A 20,443-nucleotide genomic window follows, 5' to 3' on the forward strand; every position below is an offset into this window, starting at 1 on the left:
TTAACAAGACATTATACTCTAATTAGAAGACATAGAAAGTTGAATAATTCATTATGTCGTCATTAAAAATCAAAATAAAAAAAGTTTATAAACTAAGGAGTTGTTTCTACTTGTTTTTTTTTTTCAAATAAGTTAATCTTACAATTTTTAAGTAATAATGTTCACAACTCATTAATCTAAATATGCTTACAGTATGGGAACATGTCATTTTACTCCGGTAATATGACACTGTACAATCATCAATAGAAAGAATTATGCGGGTTCTAAGGGGGAGACGCTTGCATCTCATTATCCAAACATACATCTAGAAAGCTTTGGTTTTTTCTTCAGATATTTCTTCAGTTTTTTTTAACGCCTTTTTTTTTATATTCTGTATTTTTAAAATGTCACTGATAGAATTTTTGGTTTATTTGTAATTGCTGTGGCGAATAAGCACAGTGGAACTTTTAATAAGGTCCGGGTTGCCCTTATTGTAATTTAAGTTATTATGTTTTCAATTCTATTTTTTTCAAATAGGGCATAGAAAGTGACCACTTACACTTTGCACACTCTTCTTAATTACTTCCATGCTCATGCTCCTCGTTGATACCCTTATAGGCTCTTTAAAGACTGCTCTGGTGTACACAACTTCTTGGACATAAAAGCCCTTCCATTTGTTTTCTCTCTGTTCCGTGTCTCATGAGAATGCTAAGTGGATCCTAAGCGAATAACCTGTTAACCTACTTCTTGCTTAATAAAAGCTTAGCAATGTAGAATAAATAGAATATCCCAGCAAGTGTTTTAAGAATGGTGTTAACCAAAAAAAAAACTGTCGATAATTGCTGTCTTTAATGTTTTTAAAACAGCGTCGTTTAACGTTTACAGACACAGTTTAACGTATACAGGCCCAAAAAACTAGTTCTGTGTGGAGCTGCAGTTCACGTGTAATATTGAATTAAACCATTTCATATTCTAACGTTTTCCTTGAATAAACTATAAAAGGAGTAGTTTATTAGGATTCAAAAATTGGTATATCCCTAAGGAGCTTTTTTTTCATTTTTGCGTGAACCACCACAAGAAGCACTAGAATCAAATTGAGCAAAATATTTTTAAGTTTCGAATACTCTAGAATTCTCCAAAATAATGTCATAATAAAAAATAAATTGATTATATATAAGAAGTAGTTAGCTAAGTTTTATAATTGTCGAAGCTACTTACAGAAAACTTAGTAAATTTAGAACTTTAATTTGCAATCGGCTTTTTCCTATCAACTTGTTTTCTTCATACTCAGAACTCCAGCAGCGCTTTTTCTCCAACAATGCCCTGCAGTTGGTTGCAGTTTAGATTGGTGCTTACTCTGAAAGAAAAACCACCAAAATTTTCTTGAAAAAATTGGTTAAAATAAAAGTGACAAACATTTAGTTAGGTAAATACAATATGAAGTATTCAAGAAAAGCGTTAATGCTATTTTCAGCCGAAATCTTTGTAGATTTCATTACCAATAGATTTAAATAATATGACGAACTTTACGATCGTCTTTACATCCTCTGTATCAGTTCGTTAGCATTGTTTCTATTTATGTTGTAGCTTCTGTCCGTGACTGTAAGATGGTGTTTTTATACTTGTTCATATTAGCGGATAGGAACAGAGTGGTATTTTAACCTGCCAGACTTTTTATCTTATTGGATAAAAGAACTGAATAGTTAGTTTGGTGGTCAGAAAACTGAATAGTATTTATGACACCTGTGGTTGCGGTTCTTTTTTTTTCTTTTATTTTACATTCTGATGAGTTTATGTTCAAGACGTTAATGGTGTTGTTGACTTCAATCTCGTATGTAAATTTTATGTTCTGTTTTGATAGTTTTGTTCAGTTATGTCTATATTTCTGCTACCTTAACTACACCTTTACAACCGGCAGTAAAACAAAAAATTTACATACTAGAAGAATGTGTGTAACAATTATAAGATAGCGATCATTAATGATTGGAAACCCAAACGAAATCATATAAACCAAATAGAATGAGGTTATGACGTAAGTTTTGTTGTAAATAATTAATTTACATTTATTATAGGAGTACATTAATTTATTTACAACCTGTTATTGTATTAAAATGGGGCTAGATACAATTGGAAGTTCTTGGAGATCTAGCAGACTTTGTATCCGTTTTCACGAAGATAAGGTTGGTAAAAATAAACCTGAGTGGCACTACATGTACAGTCAGCGCAGTCAGTATCTAATATATGACTTCGGAAAAATATGTAAGCCAAGCAATTTGGCCAAAAATGCTAAGTTTTTAACTTACAAAAGTATTTATGGACCAGTGGTAGGAACCAGTACTGATAAAGAAGACATTAGTACAAACACCTAAATGCCTGAATGATGTCTGGGATGATTTGATGTAAAAAAATATGAAGATCATTAGCGGCAGATCTTTATCAATGATGGATAGAAAGAACTGTTAGAGGCTAAAGTTCGAAATGCACTAAGAGCCAAACAGGAAATAACGTGTGTAAATAACTTTTTACAAATAAATGTTATTAATCGATTTTTAGCGTAATACGTCATCTACCCACAACATTTTTGATCGCTGCTTGAATTGTTCAGTTACAAGTATTTAAATGTTCTCCTTGGTAAGGTTAATTGAGCTTGGTAGACAAGAAATAATGTTTTTCCCTCCAGGCTTATGTATTAGATGAACATGGCCTATTCCTAAGCATTCTTAGTACGGAAGTATTGTATGGCAGGACAATATTTCTAAAAATTATTTGTAAATCAATACAACGATCACTGTGGTTCAGGTAATTATTATTACTGCTGCCAAGAAATTCTTACCAGGGCTTTCCTCTTTGGAATCTCTTTCTGAAGGGTGAAACTCTTTTAGCAGTGTATAGTCTCGAGACTGTTATACATGGATATCACGAAACTAACTGGGCCAGAAAGGCTTTTTAGCCCTTCTTTTAAACTCACACTAAACCCTATCAGCTGTGACCTTGGTGATTTCTTGGTAAATGGCTGCTACGGTACCCCGTTGGAAAGAGAATTATTGGAATTAATTGATATTCGGTTCAACACCGATATCCAACACACAGTTATTACAACGCAATACTGCTCTTAATTTTTTTTTGTTTTCGACAGCGATGAATACTGTCTCAGTTTCCTGGTTTCCATGAGCATTCCGTGATTCTAGAAAACGAGTTTGCTGATGAGGCGATGCGGGTGAAAGCCGAGATGGCTTCTCAACCTGCTATCCCAGTACCTTACCTGGAAATGAAAGGTGGCGTCGCAGAACGGAGAAAAATCAGTGGATTGTTAAAAAAAAAAAAAAACACATGGTCTCGGATCCGCCAGATAGTCCCGGTTTCGATTGAGCTAGCTACTTTGGCGAATCTTTCATTCGAAAAAAGTCTAATAAAACCACGCGCCGCCCTACTGAAGATTATTACGCTTATACTAGTTCCAGATTTACTGTCTTCTGGGGAGGTAAAGGTTTCTCTTCATGGAATTGGTAGGTTAAGTGAACTCTGTAAGTTCACACGAAGTACCAGATCCCCACGTCTTCTAGTTTGTCTGTCCCGACACTAGTATTAAATAACTTTCTAGCTATACTATATGCGTTATCTTATAATTTATACCAAGCATTCTCTGGATGAATGGTTTTCCTTATCAGACACTCACTCAACCTCTAGTCTACGCCTTTCGAGATGAAAAGCAGACAGAGAAAAACTGGCAGCATTTGCCTGTGTCGTTCCTTCCCTAACGGAAGCCTTCCTACAGTGCAATCATCTTCGAATTTATTAGTTATTTTCTGACGATGCCAGAAAGAGAATGTCACGGGCAAGTGTAGTGTGGACATATTGTTTAGTTTTGGGTATAATTTTTACTATGTTCTGTATTTACTTATTCTAAATAAATGAAACATGTGTCAAATTGTTTTATTTATTAATCAGAAACAGATGTATTATTAAAAACAAAAAAAATTAGTAAAAGACAACGAAGTTAATTAATTAAAGTACTTTACTCGCTTAAGCTATGAGATATTTAGTCAGAAAAGTGAATTCAGTAAATTATCAGATATTACAAAAATGTTTATTTTCGGCTTCAGCCAAAGAAGAAATTACACACGAAATACCAAAACATTTATTAAAACTGGAAGACGAAGAGGATCCTAGTTTCTTTCAAGTTGGTATTCTAAATTTTACTATTTATTTTTTGTTGCTTTCAATTTTTGTTTTTTTGATGCTTTCGGATCCAATTGCATCTCATTCTCCGGCTTTTTCTTATTCCCAACTTATACAGTTCCTCTCCCAGTGTGTCTCCACAAAATTTATTTAGTAAAATGACACTTGCACCCAAAGAGTTTTATTAAAATTTGGAATTTGACGTCATGTGTAATTGCTATTAATATTAGTCAGGTAATAAGATCGAAAATCACTCATCAATGTACCGCAAGCTGCTGCTTTTTTAGGAATTTTCAAGGAACCGCAAAACACAACTCAAAATATTTCCCGGAAAATAAAATCTAAAGTCAGCACGAATGCAATTCTAACGCTTAGAAAGTAGAGAGCCCTGTCCAGTATGTACCAAAAGTCCCATTACCCCCTGCAAACAACCGTGCAAAGTATTCTTTTAACAGCATGTTTATGTTGAGAGAAGCTTTGAAGTAGTATAAACAAATTACAACAAGTAATTTGTAACATTTTCATGGCACAATATTATTCGCCTCCAGGAACGATGTGGGCTAATCTAAAGAATAGCTCCCGGAGGTGTGGCCTATTTATTTTTAGGGGGTGGGAAGTACAACGCACCTACCGGTGAGATTTTAAACTACTTCCCGCCAATGAACTGTTTCGGATTGTGCGAATTTCGTAACTCTTATGTTTCGCGGGCAAGCGCAGTACACTTACTGCATAGTAACTGCTTCCTGTTTAATGTATTAATAGTTCCCGCGAGTGCCCTGTTTGTGACTTGAGGTGCCTTTTTTTTGAAAGTTTATGAGTATGAGCGTTTTAAATTTGCAGTTTTTTTTTTAAATTAAAGCATGATTGTAGTGTGAGTGAGGATGGAGTAATGAATGTTATAAAATTTTGTTCGATTTTCTGGAGGGAGTTCGACAAGTATACCCTCCTCAGGAAAAGGACTCCACAGAATAAGGTAAGTTTCTTTTGTGTTGTTCTGTGTAATTATTGTAATGAATCTTGTGACACAAATTAAAAAATTGAGGGTGATTAGGTAGGTTAGGAGGGGGATATGGGGGGCGAAGCCCCCATTTAGAAAAAAATCAGGGGGTGTGGGGGCGAAGCACCCCATTAAGAAATAAATAAATCAGGGGGTGTTTAAATAGAAATATCAATCCTAAATAAATAATTCGAAGTGATTCTGATTCGCTGTTACCACATAACCCGCTAGATTTAAGTGTAAATATAAAATAAAGAAATAGTTTTATATTTATATTTGAATATGGCGGGTTCTATAGTAACAGCGAATCAGAATCACTTCGAATTAGGCCACACCTCCGGGGAGCTATTCTTAAGATTTACCATGATGTGAAATGGGCCGCAGCATTGCTGGAGTGATGGAAGCAAATGCATTCCTGAACAGCGTCTTTGAGGTCTTCAGTTGTCATAACAATTCTGGGCGACTTTTTGTTTGATGTATCCCCATAATTGGTTATCGCAGTATTTCAGATTAGGACATCGTGATGACCATTTCAGAGGTGTCGGTAACGTTGGCGATCCTCTTTCCATCCATCTATCTCTGAACACTTCGTTTAGGTATTCCCTCAAAAGTATAGCGAAATGATCTGGCGCCCATCTTGTTGAAACCAGATTTGATTTAACGAAGCCCCAAACGTTACAATTGCGATATAAACCGCTTTTTCGGCGAACGTTGCACTGATGCTGCAACCCTTGGTACGGAAAACCATCTTCACTTTGAATGGTGTAGTAAGTCCAAGCTGACACCAGGAGAGTGCGGAGAAACCGTAAGTCATGTGCTGGGCATGGCTGGGCCAGTGACCATTCTAGGCCTTAAGTAGGAGACATAGTCTCGATACGAAATGGTACCACGGGATCGTGAGTCAGCCCGCTGAGGTTTTGTCCCCCAAGCTCACGAGTTGAGGAAAGGTTTCGTGGTGGTCGAGGTATTGCAATGATGATGGTGGAGTCCCCATGATCTATTGTGTGGGAGGAGGATGGTTGGTTTGCCTTCGGGAATAGATACGCCACCTTCTAAGTCTCCACAAGAACATGATGCTGCAACCTCCGCACACGTGTCTGCTCTTGTTGATGGTCTTCCAGAACGCGGTCTGTCCTTAAATGGAACCAGTTTCAAATAGCTTCTTCTCCCAACGTAAATTTGTTGGCTTCGGTGGTGCTGCCCTAATAAATCTAACGTTAAAATCGTTTTGAATCTCTTTCAATTTTTTCTCAGTGTGAGGTCGTCTATGAGCCCAGGTACTCATGACGATTCATTCCTCCAGGGTATAATTTGATTCGTCAGACATTCTTTTCACAACCTAATATCACCTGGTCCACAAAACATAATATAGCACACAGTTAGATGGGGGTTTATGGGACTTTTGGTACATACTGTACTTTTTTTATCCTAATACCATAACTTAATTTCATTATTATGTGGTTACCATAAGATGTTATTTTTTTCTAGATGGTGGAATACAATGTACACAAAGCAATCAAATCACTGATACCAAAGTTCCGCAAGTCCATAGCCGAGAGGGTTCATCTACCTGAAAGTGAACATACTAAACGAATTAATGCTATTATTAAAATTATACTAGCATGTAATAGTATTGTTAAATTGAATTTTCCCATAAAAAGGGACAACGGAGAGTATGATATTATTGAAGGATTTAGGGTGCATCATTGTACGCACCGTATGCCGACCAAAGGTGGTAAGTATTCATTAAAGAGGGAAAGGTACGTTTCAACAATTCTGACAATTTAAAGTCATATTCATAGAATTTCCAAAGTAGTCAGTTCGTTAGATCGATCAGTTCGTCAAAACGCTACAGTTAGTTCAGTTAGTGAAGTGCGTGATGATTAAAAAAAAGTTAAGGAGAGGAAAAAACTCTCAATAAGCGTCACTGAATATGGATGAAAATCTAAAACCGATCAAAAATTAATAAAACTTGAACAACCTAAATGAATAAGATCAATACATTAAATCAAAAAATACAAATAAAGTAATCGCCTATTTTTTGAAGCGAAGCCTAACGTCCAACTGCCAAATTAGGTATCGCGAGCACCGCTGAAAGCCCTTACTTTTTGATGAACAATTTTTGGTAACAAATATTATAACAAATAGCTACAAAAAAGCCTAAAAAGGAATCACCCTTACAACTCCACGTTTGTATCGACTACAACAAACCATCCGCCAAAAATGTTTATTAATTTTAATTTCCACGTACTCCCATAACCTGGTTGATGCGTTTGGGTAAGTTCAAACGAATGGCATTACATGAGGGAGAAAAAAAAGGCTCTTTGTTATCTTCTGTATTTCGTACGTCCTTGTTTGCTCATGCTAAGCAATGTGACCTGAGCCAAAACCTGGATCAAACGATTCTTTCCAATGTGCCAGTTTTCTTATTATTTTTATTATAGCCTCCAATCAAAAATTCATTTGTTTCAATCGGCCAAACTCTCTTTGCCATTCGATTCTCAAACATTTTAACAAAATAGTTATAGTTCTTCTTCTCTTGATTCTGACTTTAAAGAAGGTCATCCTATTCATTTTCCCTCCATCATATGTCCCATTAGGTTCCAAAGTTCTTCCCTTGTTATAGTCATTAAATAAAAATATTCTTAATCCACTACCATACCTTCCCTAATTTCACAATGTTCACCAGGTTGTTATGGTTTTATCTAGATTATGATGAACGCAGAATTCTTCTTTAGAACACCAATATTAGTCTAAATATTTCGGCCATCATTAGCTTAGAATCACTTATTAAGTTAAAAAAAACCATTTTACTTAATCACTTAAAGGACAATAGCTTATATTAGTTTTTGTAAAACTATCTTTCAGCAAGAAAGACTTCTTTTTAAACATAATTTTGAATTTGCACTCTACGAATAAACGAAGACCAAATGATAATAACCAAACCTAATGTCAAAGACGCGTCCGCGTTTTCTAGAAATTATATCTCTAAAGAGTTACGAAGACTCACTAACCTTCTACAGAATGCCCATGGTTATTCTGAAAGTTTTCTGCTTCTTTTACCAGTCCCAAAGTTCGTTCGTGCATTGCGGTTCTGGTCTTGGTGTCAGAACTTCTTCATTGCTGTGCTTTAAACATAAGAAGTCCATAAATATTTTTCTTTAAATATAAGAATTAAACGCAAGCATATACATATATTTTTAAAAGTCCTGAATTTTTGCATTCAAATCTTGGACTTCTTTTTCTTTAGATATAAGTAGAGGATTTCAATATTCTCTCGCTTTAAAGAGACACTCTACGAGAATCAGTAACAACATTATTTTATAAAGGAATTGTATTTGTTATTTTTAAAAGGAATTAGATATGCATCAGAAGTTAATGCAGACGAAGTGAAAGCATTGGCTGCCCTAATGACGTGGAAAAATTCTTTATTAAGCGTACCATTTGGTGGCGCTAAAGGAGGTATTAAAATTGATCCAAAAAAATTCTCCGAAGCAGAATTAGAACGGATAACCAGAAGATACGCTTTGGAATTGATAAAAAGAAATGTAGTGGGTAAGTGAAAAAATCGATGCATGTAACCCCAGTACTTATTGTTTTTGACTTTTACTGGTTTTATTCCTGTGTGAAGGGCCAGGCATTGATGTACCGGCGCCTGATGTAAATACTAGTCCCAGGGAGATGTCCTGGTTCGTTGATACTTACATCAAAACTTTAGGTACATAATTTATAGTATTTCTTAATAAATAATGTAATTTTTGTACAGTATAATTACTTTTTAGACAGTTTAATTAACTTTTTTATATATTAAACACTTTTTTAAGTGCCTATTCACAGGGCATTAATATGTTGCAATCTAAGCCATTTATAAATTCAAAATTTAAAAAAAAATATTTTTTCAATTTGAGAAACAGTTATAAAATCTTTTTTTAAATATACAATCTTAAAAAAAAATTGTTAATCCTTTCTCTCAAACTCAAAATCTATTTACCTTTCTGAATATTTTTTTTAGGAATGACTAATATAAATGCTGGTGGAATTATTACGGGAAAACCACTATTCTTGGGAGGCATAAATGGGAGATTATCAGCAACAGGTAGAGGGTGTTGGGTGGCAACAGAGTTATTTATGAACCAAAAACCGTTAATGGATGAAATAGGAATTTCACCAGGACTCAAAGATAAAACAGTTATCATACAAGTATTTTCATTTTATATATTAATTTAGTTATTAATATCATTAATAAAACGGCTATCTGTAGGTTATTTAGTAGCTAGCGCAGTTATTTTAACGTAAACCGCGACTACAATGGATCTCAATTTAGGGTCCGATATGTTCACGTTCACTCTTATGTGTTTAAATAAGTCCTGATGGACGGAATCAGAGAATTTGAGAATTGATTACAATGGATCTCAATTAAACAGTACATATTATAACACCACTGAATAGAGGGTCCACATAATTAACATTTTATAAATATTATACAATATTGATGGCACATAGGAAGCGTTTTTACAAAGTCCATTGTCAATTTCTTTTAAGCTTCCTCAAAGACGAATTAGATATAGAAACTTCGATTTCAACTTTCACTCGTTCCTCAAAATTTTAGCGAGCGAAACGAAAGATGGATTTCCTAAAAATACCTATTAATTGTCCTACCTTTCTGTAACTTTTAAATTTCAACTAACAATTATTCATTTATTCAACAAGAAAGCCAGATTTTGAAAAACAAGCCTTCACTGGGAAAAATAGAACAATTGTTCGGGTTTTCAAATTCGAAATGAAACGTGATGCTGATGCCGCCTCGCCTCGCCTATCTAAGACTTTCAAAGGTATCCGACGGTTAGCCTTCAAAAGCCTCATACTTCATCACAAACGAGCGGAGAACATTTGCAATATGCTGAGTCAAAAAGCAGCCTTCGGTGTACTTCGGTGGATGAACGGAGCTTGGTTTATGCGTACAGGAGCTTTAATTAAAATAAGTTTTCAAACAAAAGCTGCATTAGTGAATTGAAAAAAAAAATATTTGTTTTAACTTACAAAAGCAATTTTTCGAAAGTATTTTGAGCGACTCAGACTTGGAGCCTATGAAGGTACGCCACTGATAACCAAGAATATCCTTAAATAAAAATGTTTTTTATAGAACCTGATTTTCATAGAAATAATATATTTTTGCATTTTTGTGACAGGGATTTGGGAATGTGGGATACTTTTCCGCTCGTTATTTTGAAAGAGCTGGTTGCAAAATAATTGGGATAATGGATATAGAAGGGGGGATCTTCAATGAAAAAGGCATTAAGTCAGAAGTAAGTAGAAAAAGAATTACGATATCTCTTTCTTTCGTTTATTTGTAATGCACCGATATCTTCTTCACTTATTACTTTTCTGAGATCAAGGAATAGTTTTAATATAAAGCACAGTATGTCGGATTAAAATTTTAATTTTTGATGCACTTTAAGTTTAACAGAATGGATACTTGAAAATGAAATTTAAACTATTAATTTTTATAAGATAGATCTGGGCGCCAGCGAACTTAGATGATGAAACGCATTAAATTAAAAAAAAAATTAAACCACCCCGTTAAATTTTCTTCTAGGATGCTATAAAACACAGAATGAAAACAAAATCACTATTAGGATTGTCAGGATGTAAAGACGTGGCGAAGAATGAATTGCTTTTTGAGAAATGTGATATCCTTGTACCAGCAGCTCAAGAAAAACAAATATTAAAGTCTAACGCTGATAAAATCCAAACGAAGGTAAGTTATTTTTATATTTTCTTTTTATGTAAAATAAGTAAATAGTTCAAATAATAAATCGGCAATTTTGGATTACTTCAGTAAAACTACATTAAAATCACATTAGATTGATTTTAATTCACATGGAACATTGTAAACGATTATAAAAAAAGATTAATCAGGACTTTTGATAGCGCAGGCAAGGGTGAAGGTTTGGTTCAGTTGTTACAAGCTCACATTTATGTATTTTTAGTACACTTAATAAAACTATTGTCAGTCATAGATTGCTTGCAGTAATCATTTCCTTATGGAAGGGAATGGATTAGCCACTTCTTCAGACATCTTTTGACCTTCGTCTAAGTGTAACAATGCTTAAACTGATAGTCCCCAATATTCATAAAAATAAACTGGATAAGAGTTTTGGTGAAACTGCTTGGGTTTAGCGAACAGACAGGGAAACTTTAGCTCAATATCAGTCACTTAACAACATATTTATATATCTACACTTCACAGAAAACTACATTCTATGCCGACCTTAGGAAGAAATAATTGAATTCTTAAGCCGCAGTGGATATGGGTTTTTAGTTTCTCCCTGTAAAATATAAAACCTAGTAAATGCAATGTAAGCTCCCCGTAATGGGGAAGAGGACAAGCACTTTCTCAAATTATTTTTGCATCTTTGTGGATGTTTCAAAGAAATAATGCAACTAATACCTCCAAAACAAATAAAACACATAGGGCCTAAATAGTTTTTTGAAGATTCACAGAATTGCACTGTTCGTTAGCCTTATCTCTTCTTGCACTGGTCTATTCATAAAGTTGTCAATAGATTTTTAAACAAATGTAAGAATGAAGAATGATATGGAAGTAATAATTACCTATTTCTTACGTGTCTAGAGAGGCAAGAGAGGTTTCATTTTCAAACAAGTGGCACACTATCCTCAAATAATGCGATGGAAACCAAATTCTTCATACTGTACATTAGCCATTCCGTTGCCGGTTTGTTTCGGAACTGAAACTACATTGGGACAGCTATTGTTAGTAAAAAATGAAAAAATTCTTTAAAGCTCCCAGATTTTCTAAAAGATTTATTCATAGGAACGTTTTTTAGGATTAAATAGTCTAATAAACTACCTTAATCTAAAAAAACATTCAAAAGCAAAAGACCGTTCACTCACTTATAATCATCCAAAACCAAAAGACTAACAAATTGTAATTTGAGTATTCTACGTCTAAACACAAAATGTAAAACTAATATTAATATAATAATAACGTTTCACATTTATGGCTTATTCTTGGGCCTAATGCTGTCGCCTAGCAAATGAATGTTTGGTAATAACTGTAAAGAGGAAATAAAATTTTGCCGCTTTCTCGTATTTGTTTAACATTTGTTTTGTCTTCTTATTATTATTATTAAATTATAGGTCGAAGCTCAAAAAGGAATAAATGTTGATTTATATTTCGGGTTTAAAAACTCGTAAGCAGGAAAAAAAAACCATGTCACCAAGATACACTTTTTTTCTAAATGTTCGCTTCCAGGAATTTATTTAATTTTTGTTCAGTTCCTAAGAGTTAATTAAATAGTATTTAATTTATATTATCTATTCTACGACCACGAGAAGGAGGAATAAATAATTGCAAAACCGTTAAACCATTATTGCTTTGAATGGCGTAGAAACTTCATTTTCAGTTTTATGATCCAAAAACTTACTTACTTATGCGGAGGGACTTCCACATGGTGATAAAACGCCGATATCAAGAAGCGTTTTGTACGACACAAGAAACAATTTCTGGTTATTGATGAATACTACATTAAACAATGGCCTCGCTTATCAGCTGTCTTTGCTTCCGGTCATAATCAGCTGATCCCCACCCCATTCTGAAATGGAATGAAACCTTCCTGGTGCATCTTCTGACCACAATGCGGGTGGACAAATTCTCAAGAATTAAACAAAAATGCCACCGATAAAAGACGTTTTAGACAGGATCAAACAAAGGTTTATAGTTAAACTATAAGCTACAGAAGCAGAAATAGTCTTCCAGTGGATCATCCAACCACTCTGCAGCGGCATGTACCTGAATTACCGCAGGACATGCTTCACTTGTCAATTGTGAGTTAAATATTTTGTAAAGAAGAAGTGAGAAAGAGTTTTTCTTATCTTTTTTCTGGAGGGGATCACAATAGGCTTTCTGTTGATTCTTTGGCCATATTTTCGTTTTGAGCATCCTCTATTTCTATTTCTCAAACATCGTCAATCACCCGCTTTTTGCAGTTTGTATATTCTGTAAGAACATTGTGGTCCCTCTGTCACCACAGCTTTTAATTTGCTCTTTTGTTTTTTAAGGATTCACCCTCCAGGTAGGTCGTAGGTCAAGAGACTTTCTGACTTGCCACCAGAATTCAATTTTAATTTCTTCGCTGGCTACAGCAAATATTCAGAGCATTAAAAGATCCTTTAGCTTATATGCAAGTTTATCATTCATTCAGGTGATATGTGAAGGAGCCAATGGTCCAACAACCCCGGCAGCCGACAAGATCCTTCTTAAGAAAAAAATATTGATGATACCTGACATTTACGCAAACGCAGGAGGAGTAACGGTATCATATTTTGAATGGTTGAAAAATATAAATCACGTATCCTACGGCAAACTTCAGTTTGGTTATGAAATGGAACATACAAGACTTTTAATGGGTTAGTTTATTTTTCGTATAATGTAATTTAAGTCAGATTTTATCGTACAACGGTATTTTTTATTTTTGTATCATCAAAGTAAACTATAATGTCTTATTTTATTCAGCACAGCAAATCTAACCATATTTTGGATGCAGTTAACGTAAAAAAGAGAATATGACACATTGTATGTTATTGATTTGATCTCAATATGCTGATTTCACTTTCGTGTTAATTACTTATGTGATTTATAAAATGAACATAACTGCAAAGTTCATACTAAATGCAAAGTCAGCAAAAGAATATGTTCCCTTTTGGTCTGGATGTAGCCTCTACTAATCCTTATGTGACAAATCTTTGCGGTCTTGCTTGTTACTGTAACTGATAAATAAACGAGGCAGAGTAGATGAGCATTTTCTGGTTTTGAAGTCACTCTCTGCAGATCAGAGATAAAATGTATTTGAACTAGATTTGATGTGTTTCCTAGTCCACCGCAGCCAAAATCTTTTTTAATATGTAATCTCTTTTTCCTTTAAAAAGGAGAAATTTCCGATGTTTCTTTGGCGCACCCCCTCTTATAGTCACAAAGGACGAAGACCTGATATAGTAACTAGTGTTTTTATTATTCTCGAAGGATAGTTTCAAAATTTTGTTTTAAATTATAAAATTTAAAATAAATAAAATTAAAATAAGCAGGCTTTCGATCGGGTGTGGCACACTAGACTCTTGAAGCTCAAGACCATCCTTCCAGCCACCTATTTCCTCATTTTGAAATCGTACTTGACTGACAGACATTTTAGAGTGAAGGTAGGAACTATTCTTTCTCCCTTCAGCCATGCTGACACTGGAGTTCCGCAAGGCAGCGTACTAGGCCCCATTCTGTACACAATCTACTCCTCAGACATACCTACTCATCCTCAAACTACTCTTCTCACCTATGCTGACGATACTGCCATCTTATCTACCGACAAAGACCCAATAATAGCTCATAGAAACCTTCAGTCTCACCTCACCTCCTTAGAAAATTGGTTCAAAAAATGGGCTATCAAACTGAACGAAACTAAATCTCAAAATATTACCTTCACTCTTCGACGCATCACTCTTCCTCCTGTCTTTTACAATCTTATTCCTTTACCAGCTGTCAACGTAGTCCGCTACCTTGGGCTTTATCTTGACAGAAGACTCGCATGGAACCCTCATACTCGACAAGAGAACAGAACTCAACAGACGCTTCCGACAACTGAAAAGACTACTCGACAACAGATCAAAACTCACTCTGGACAACAAAAGACTTATATATGTAAGTATACTAAAGCCAGTCTGGGCTTATGGCATCGAACTGTGGGGTTCAACCAAACGCTCAAATCTGCAAAGGATCCAGTCCTTGCAATCTAAAATTCTTCGCTCTATAGTAAACGCTCCTATCTACGTCACCAATCAAACTATTCACACAGACTTGAACATTCCTTTCGTCACACAAGTTGCAAAAACACGTTACAGAAATTTCCATCTTAACATTCAAACACATCACAATCCACTGGTACAACATCTATCTTCAAGAACATTTCCAGACAACACTTCCAGTCGTCTTAAAAGACAGTGGCCTCGCGATCTCCTCTCTGATGAAGAGAGTCAGTAGAAAGTAAAATGTTTTTGGAATGTTACCGCTGGGTAACTTCTCCACTCTGTTATTCTGTTATTTATTGTTATCATTGTTGCTTATAACGCAAAATGCGTTGATTGTAACTAAATAAATGATTTAAAAAAAAAAAAAAATTATAAAATTCAGCAGTACTTTAGACATATGTTCTGAGTTAGAATTTTTATGGACATACTAGGAGTCTCAGTGTACTGAAAGTTTCGTAAAGCAAACAGAATGGATTCCTCCCCTCTTTTCACCCTAGGAATAAAATAATAATTTAATTGTTTTTGGAAATGTTGACTACATCCGTGGTCATTTAACGATGGAATCTAGGGAAGGTGCGCCATTTGCCTCGAACAGCAGAAATGGATTGTTTTGTTTGTAGCATGCTGGTCCTAAATAACTGCCTCTTCAGCTCTAAAGCTCCTAGGGAGGGGGTTGCCAGGTTATTCTCCCGAACCGCCGACAGGGCTTCGACACTAATTCGGCAGAAACCGCCCTTCCTTACTATCCCATATTTCGACAAAACATGTCTCTTTCGTGCCACCACTGCGTCACGAAAATAAAGAGAGAAATGTGGGCATGCAGAGCTGTGCTACTTTTTTTCAAACCCATATCTTTACTTCCAGCTGTTGGTTGACTCTGGAATATTACAGCCTATCATTTTATGTATACTAAAACTCTAAAAAAAAATCAAGATTAAGTCAAAATCTTGATTGTAAATGAATTCTTATCCTTAATGAATAGTTATTGGACGAATAATTTAATAAAAAGAAATAAATGCCAAAGTTTGCAAAAGTCTTCTGTGAAAGTACAAGGAAGGCTTCTTAAATTGTTTTTATTATTTTTTTTTTTAAGGAGGCAATGTAGGGTTTTCTTGAACAAGAAGAATGAAAGAGACCGTTTTTTAAACAAGTAACTAAACAAAAAATAAGCAAAATTTGAGCGTAATCTCTTAGATTATTTCCCATTGGGAAGGAAAAAGTTCTTCAACTTTGGCATTTTAGTGAAATATTTTCCCACAAAAAATAACGATTTTGTCATTTTTTAAAAAAATATTTCGGTTTTTCAAATCATTTAGCTTTTTTAGATTTAAAAAAATTATTAAATCAAATCACTCAAGGTTGAAAATGTAAAGTTATAATTTATATTTTACCACAGCATTGCTTACAGCATTCAAGGGTACATATTTGGATTTTTAACAAATATCAAATAAAAGATTTTTATCAAATAACAGAAAACGTACCTTCAAAACGGGGGGGGGGGGACAGTAAGCCTAGTTAAAATCATATTGTACGTATCGCTCTTTTTATTTTTATTTTAGCAGCTGATCCTAAGAGTTTCAGTGCCTAAAGATTAAAGCAATCATAAAAGACAATGTGTAAGTTCCAATGATTAAAATGTCATTATTATTCAATTTGGCATTCAATTGCAGTCTGAAGTACTTATTCATTCTTAAATAGATCTTGTTAAAGAAAGAAATCAAAATTTATGAACGAGAAGTACATAGTTTGCTGTGTTAAAATCTTATTTAATTCCAGATTTCATGAAATCATTTGTACTTATTAATTTAATTATTGAATATCAGTAATCAATACAATACTTACCGATGCATACAAGGCGGGTGGCTAATAAATTCATCTATTGAAGAAATTAACAGAGGTTTTAAATTTTTAGTTTCTGGGGTTATGTCGACCATTTCATTTTTAGTCTCCTTATAGTAATGTCTAGTAATAAGAAGGATCTTAGTGCATTTTAACAATTCTTTAACTTTTTGTATTTTGTTTTAATAGAGTCGAATACAAACATATATTAAGAAAGTCGGTGTGTGGCAAATAAGATGCATTAATGCCAGCTAGAGGAACAACGGATACAATTACTTACAATTGTCTCTTTAGGTGTATATAAAAAAATAAATGGATATTTTTCTCGTAAATTATCCCTTCTTATAGAACCTTTATACCCTTTTCTCACACTCTTTAGTCATTTTTCTTGAATGCGAGCTCGAAATGAATATGAACGACCAAGAGTCGTCTGTGCGAGTATTATAGTTTTGCTTCTAAAATTTATGTTTTTGGTGTTTGTTCTTTCAGTAAGTTGTAACTATTATTTTCTGGTTCAAGAAAACTGAAAATGTATTTTATGTGTATATTTATGTCTGTTATAGTCTTTCTTTTCTTTTTTTGTTACAGAGTCCGTTGGTGATTCATTGAAGGCTGGATTAGGTAAGGAAATCAAAGTTGAACCAAATGAAGCCTTCAAAAAGATGATTATCAGTGCTTCAGAGAAGGACATTGTCAATTACAGTCTTGGTTTCAGTATGTATAAAGCTGGTCAGGTAAGTAGAAAGTTCTCTACATTAAATAATCATTTCTATAGTTTCGTAAGTTTATCACAGATGGCGGAACTCACCTTTTAATTCTATTAGAGCAGGTTGCTACCATTACTTTCGACTATAACAGCCTGTCGTCTTTTGCTAGTAATCTATGTATATGCAAAATATTCCTGGAACGATCCTTTTGCTACGAGAACTAGTGTATCCTCCTAATCGAGTGATAATTTATAAAATTTAGTAGCTAGCAAAAGCTAAAAGCTAGCAAAGTGAAATCTCGATGGGAATCTCAATTGAATTATTAAGAATGCAGTTGTTTATAAACTAAAAAGCGAGTTAAACATTACAGAAGCATCTTAGCAGTGACAAACATAAGTAGAAAAATTCTCTAATAATCCCAATAAATGAACAAATCTCTGTTGATGAATAAAAATTCAAAAATAAACAAGAACAAAGAGAAAAAAAAAAAAACAAGTGGATTGGGACAGATGTAATCAAGTAATTTACAGTATGTTGAAATAGAGAACAAGACCTCGGAAGTGGTACGCGGAAAAGACCAGAAATATAAGGAACATTTTTAAACAGATATATATTTAACTCCAAATTATATATTTAAGTTCAAGTGTTTGTAGTAGTGAAATGTGTACGAGGTCTGTAAATTAAGTAATGAGACTGATTTTTTTATTCAAAAAGAATTTTGTTGTCTATGTTGTCACCTTCAAAATAACTTCCTTCCGAAGCCAAACAGCGCTGGAGACGTTTCTTCCATTCCTCATAGCAGTGCTCGAACTCCGATACTGGAATAGCCTTCAGCTGGTCGGTTACAGCCGTATGAATGATTTCGACTGTCCCTAAATGAGTTCCCTTGAGGTGATTTTTCAACTTCGAGAAGAGAAAAAAGTCACAAGGACTCAAGTCAGGCGAATAAAGAGGCTGAGGAGCCACAGGAATGTTTTTAATGGCCAAAAACTCGTTTATTGAAACATCAAGAACAAGTGGGAATTGCAACAAGATAATGCTCCTTGTCACACAGCAATTTCAATAAAATACCGTAGCATCGTAGTACGCATTAAGCATTAATTGAGAGGCAAGTAGGGAGAGCTTATAAGGTTACTATAATCCTGTATCTTATTTATTACTGAGGCAATAACCAGTCCATTACGACTTTATTTAAAAACCCTCGATTCTCTTGAATAATATGATTAATATTACAGGCACTTTATGAGACGGCAAAGGAACACAAAACTGGAATAGATTTACGAGCTGCGGCATACATGATGGCAGTTTTTAAAGTATATAAAGTTTATGAAGAAGCAGGACTTGCGTATTAGTAAAGTATGTGCAAAATTTTGCTTTAAATAAAAAAGGACTGAACAAAAAAATAAATAAATAAAACAAAGCTATTAATACAAACTTTATATTTACAGACAAGAATTCTTGTTTTCATTATTTACAGAAGCAATGTACATTTACTACTACTGTTTATGAAACAAGTTCCGATTTTGGATATGTACACTCACAAAAGAAGGGATACATAATAAGCTGGAATTCTACATGTATTCCAATTAAAAAGAATTATTATTTTTTTTATATATAAATATGTAAAAATTTGGTAACGCAAATATGATCTAAATAAATATTTACAGAAAAATGTATTATTTAAAATTTATAAAAAGCAAATTAGCAATTAAAACTAATGCAAAGACTAAATTTATTTTTATTTTTTTCCTATAAACTAAGACAAAAAATTATTTAAGCGATCGTTACGAAATCAATAGTTTCCATGGTAATTGAATGACAAAATTGTCACTTTTTCTTCGTTGATGGTATCCAAATTTTACTTTTACTTTTTTTAAAATTAATTTGAGCAAAAGTTGTTGTTAAACAGAAAAATGTATCTTATCAATCTAATAATTACATTACGGCTGCAAATAAAGATGGATTCATAAATGTAACAATATAATAAATTTAATTTTCTCTAATGACAGCAAAACATTGATGTTTTTTAAATTTATTCTTGAGAAACACTTTAAATACATCCAGGAATGTTCGGTTTTATTCGGATTAATAATCCCGCTTAACTGTTACATGATAATATAGTATTTATTAAAAAATTAAATTAAAAACTCATTCCAATTATGGGAATTGTAATTCATTTTTACTCTTATAAAAATTAATCTCTGAAATTACTTTTTTCTTATATATGTATATATAAACAACTAAAGTATTTGCTAACAATGTATATACAAAAATTATTTACAGAGAAATTCGGGCAGTTTGGTTCTTTCTTTAATTTTCCTGAAGGTAAATAAAAAAAAAAAGATATCGAATTCCTTATTCAGAAATTTAAATTCAATTATTATAATTATTAAGATATCTTAATTTGTTTGCTTATACTTTAACGTAAGCACATGATAATTATTATTCTATGAAGGAACAAATCCTTTCCTTCTTAAAGCCTCTTAAGAAGTCTATGGCTGCTCCCATTTCGATGATCACATTTGATTACCCATTTCGCTCTTGGATTGCTTTGGTATACTGCCCACAACTGTGCTCCTGGTTCTAATCTACGTTGGCCTGTAAAATATATAAAGAGACTTATGCAATTTTCTTTTTCTTTCAAAAATGGTATACAAAGGTAGTGGAGTAGTAGTTACTTTGGAAAAGTTTAACAACTAGAGTTGCTAAGATACTCGTACAACTCTGTATAACCATTCTTTATGATCTATTGACTTAATCATCAAATGAATACGCTTATTTTTAGAAATTAGTGAAAGAAAAGGCCTGAGAAGAATTTCTGGAATTGTGAAGAGGCTGCACGGCATTAAGGTGGTTATGAAGATACCAAAAGGAAAGTGAGAAAACTGTTCAAAACATTTTTGCAACAAAGCAATATTTTAGTTAA

The 20,443-nt window shown here is 33.7% G+C and overlaps 3 protein-coding genes across 10 annotated transcripts in view; 1 reads left to right on the forward strand and 2 right to left on the reverse strand.

Moving 5' to 3' along the window:
* Kal1 (anosmin-1 Kallmann syndrome 1) overlaps window positions 1-12,736 on the reverse strand; it is a 53,510-nt gene extending 40,774 nt beyond the window's left edge. The window contains exons 1-4 of one of the 3 annotated variants that reach the window (XM_074136898.1): window positions 12,608-12,710; window positions 11,771-11,910; window positions 8,170-8,283; window positions 1,198-1,336 (exon numbers count right to left, since the gene is read on the reverse strand). The gene's annotated coding sequence lies outside the window, so the exon portion shown is untranslated. Of the gene's footprint in view, window positions 1-1,197; window positions 1,337-8,169; window positions 8,284-11,770; window positions 11,911-12,070; window positions 12,086-12,607 lie in introns of those variants that run through there. The other 2 variants (XM_074136900.1, XM_074136899.1) reach the window with 2 other exon arrangements.
* Window positions 3,933-19,248, forward strand: LOC141458636 (glutamate dehydrogenase, mitochondrial-like). 2 transcript variants are annotated; one of them, XM_074136896.1, is made up of 11 exons: window positions 3,933-4,159; window positions 6,644-6,890; window positions 8,510-8,710; window positions 8,787-8,873; window positions 9,168-9,355; window positions 10,345-10,461; window positions 10,752-10,913; window positions 13,381-13,585; window positions 17,399-17,544; window positions 18,753-18,873; window positions 18,966-19,248. In XM_074136896.1, the coding sequence occupies exons 1-10, from the start codon at window positions 4,010-4,012 to the stop codon at window positions 18,867-18,869; spliced, it is 1,620 nt and encodes a 539-aa protein (XP_073992997.1). In that variant the 5' UTR covers window positions 3,933-4,009; the 3' UTR covers window positions 18,870-18,873; window positions 18,966-19,248. The 2 variants fall into 2 exon arrangements, with proteins under 2 accessions (XP_073992997.1, XP_073992998.1); XM_074136897.1 differs by lacking the exon at window positions 10,345-10,461.
* Window positions 18,940-20,443, reverse strand: part of conu (Rho GTPase-activating protein conundrum) — a 169,196-nt gene continuing 167,692 nt past the window's right edge. For all 5 annotated transcript variants that reach the window (XM_074136890.1, XM_074136891.1, XM_074136893.1 and 2 more), the window contains one exon: window positions 18,940-20,115. In XM_074136890.1, coding sequence (XP_073992991.1) covers window positions 19,991-20,115 — 125 coding nt within the window. In that variant the 3' untranslated portion in view covers window positions 18,940-19,990. The remainder of the gene's footprint in view (window positions 20,116-20,443) is intronic.

The sequence above is a fragment of the Rhodnius prolixus genome, unplaced genomic scaffold (assembly GCF_049639745.1).
Source record: "Rhodnius prolixus isolate KJV_2025 unplaced genomic scaffold, Rpr scaffold_5, whole genome shotgun sequence".
NCBI lineage: Eukaryota > Metazoa > Arthropoda > Insecta > Hemiptera > Reduviidae > Rhodnius > Rhodnius prolixus.

Coding starts and splice junctions, on each gene's coding strand:
- LOC141458636 (XM_074136896.1), top strand. CDS start 4,010: ATGAGATATTTAGTCAGAAAAGTGAATTCAGTAAATTATCAGATATTA. Junction 8,874..9,167: donor TACTTACATCAAAACTTTAG/GTACATAATTTA, acceptor TATTTTTTTTAG/GAATGACTAATATAAATGCT. Junction 13,586..17,398: donor ACATACAAGACTTTTAATGG/GTTAGTTTATTT, acceptor TTTTTGTTACAG/AGTCCGTTGGTGATTCATTG.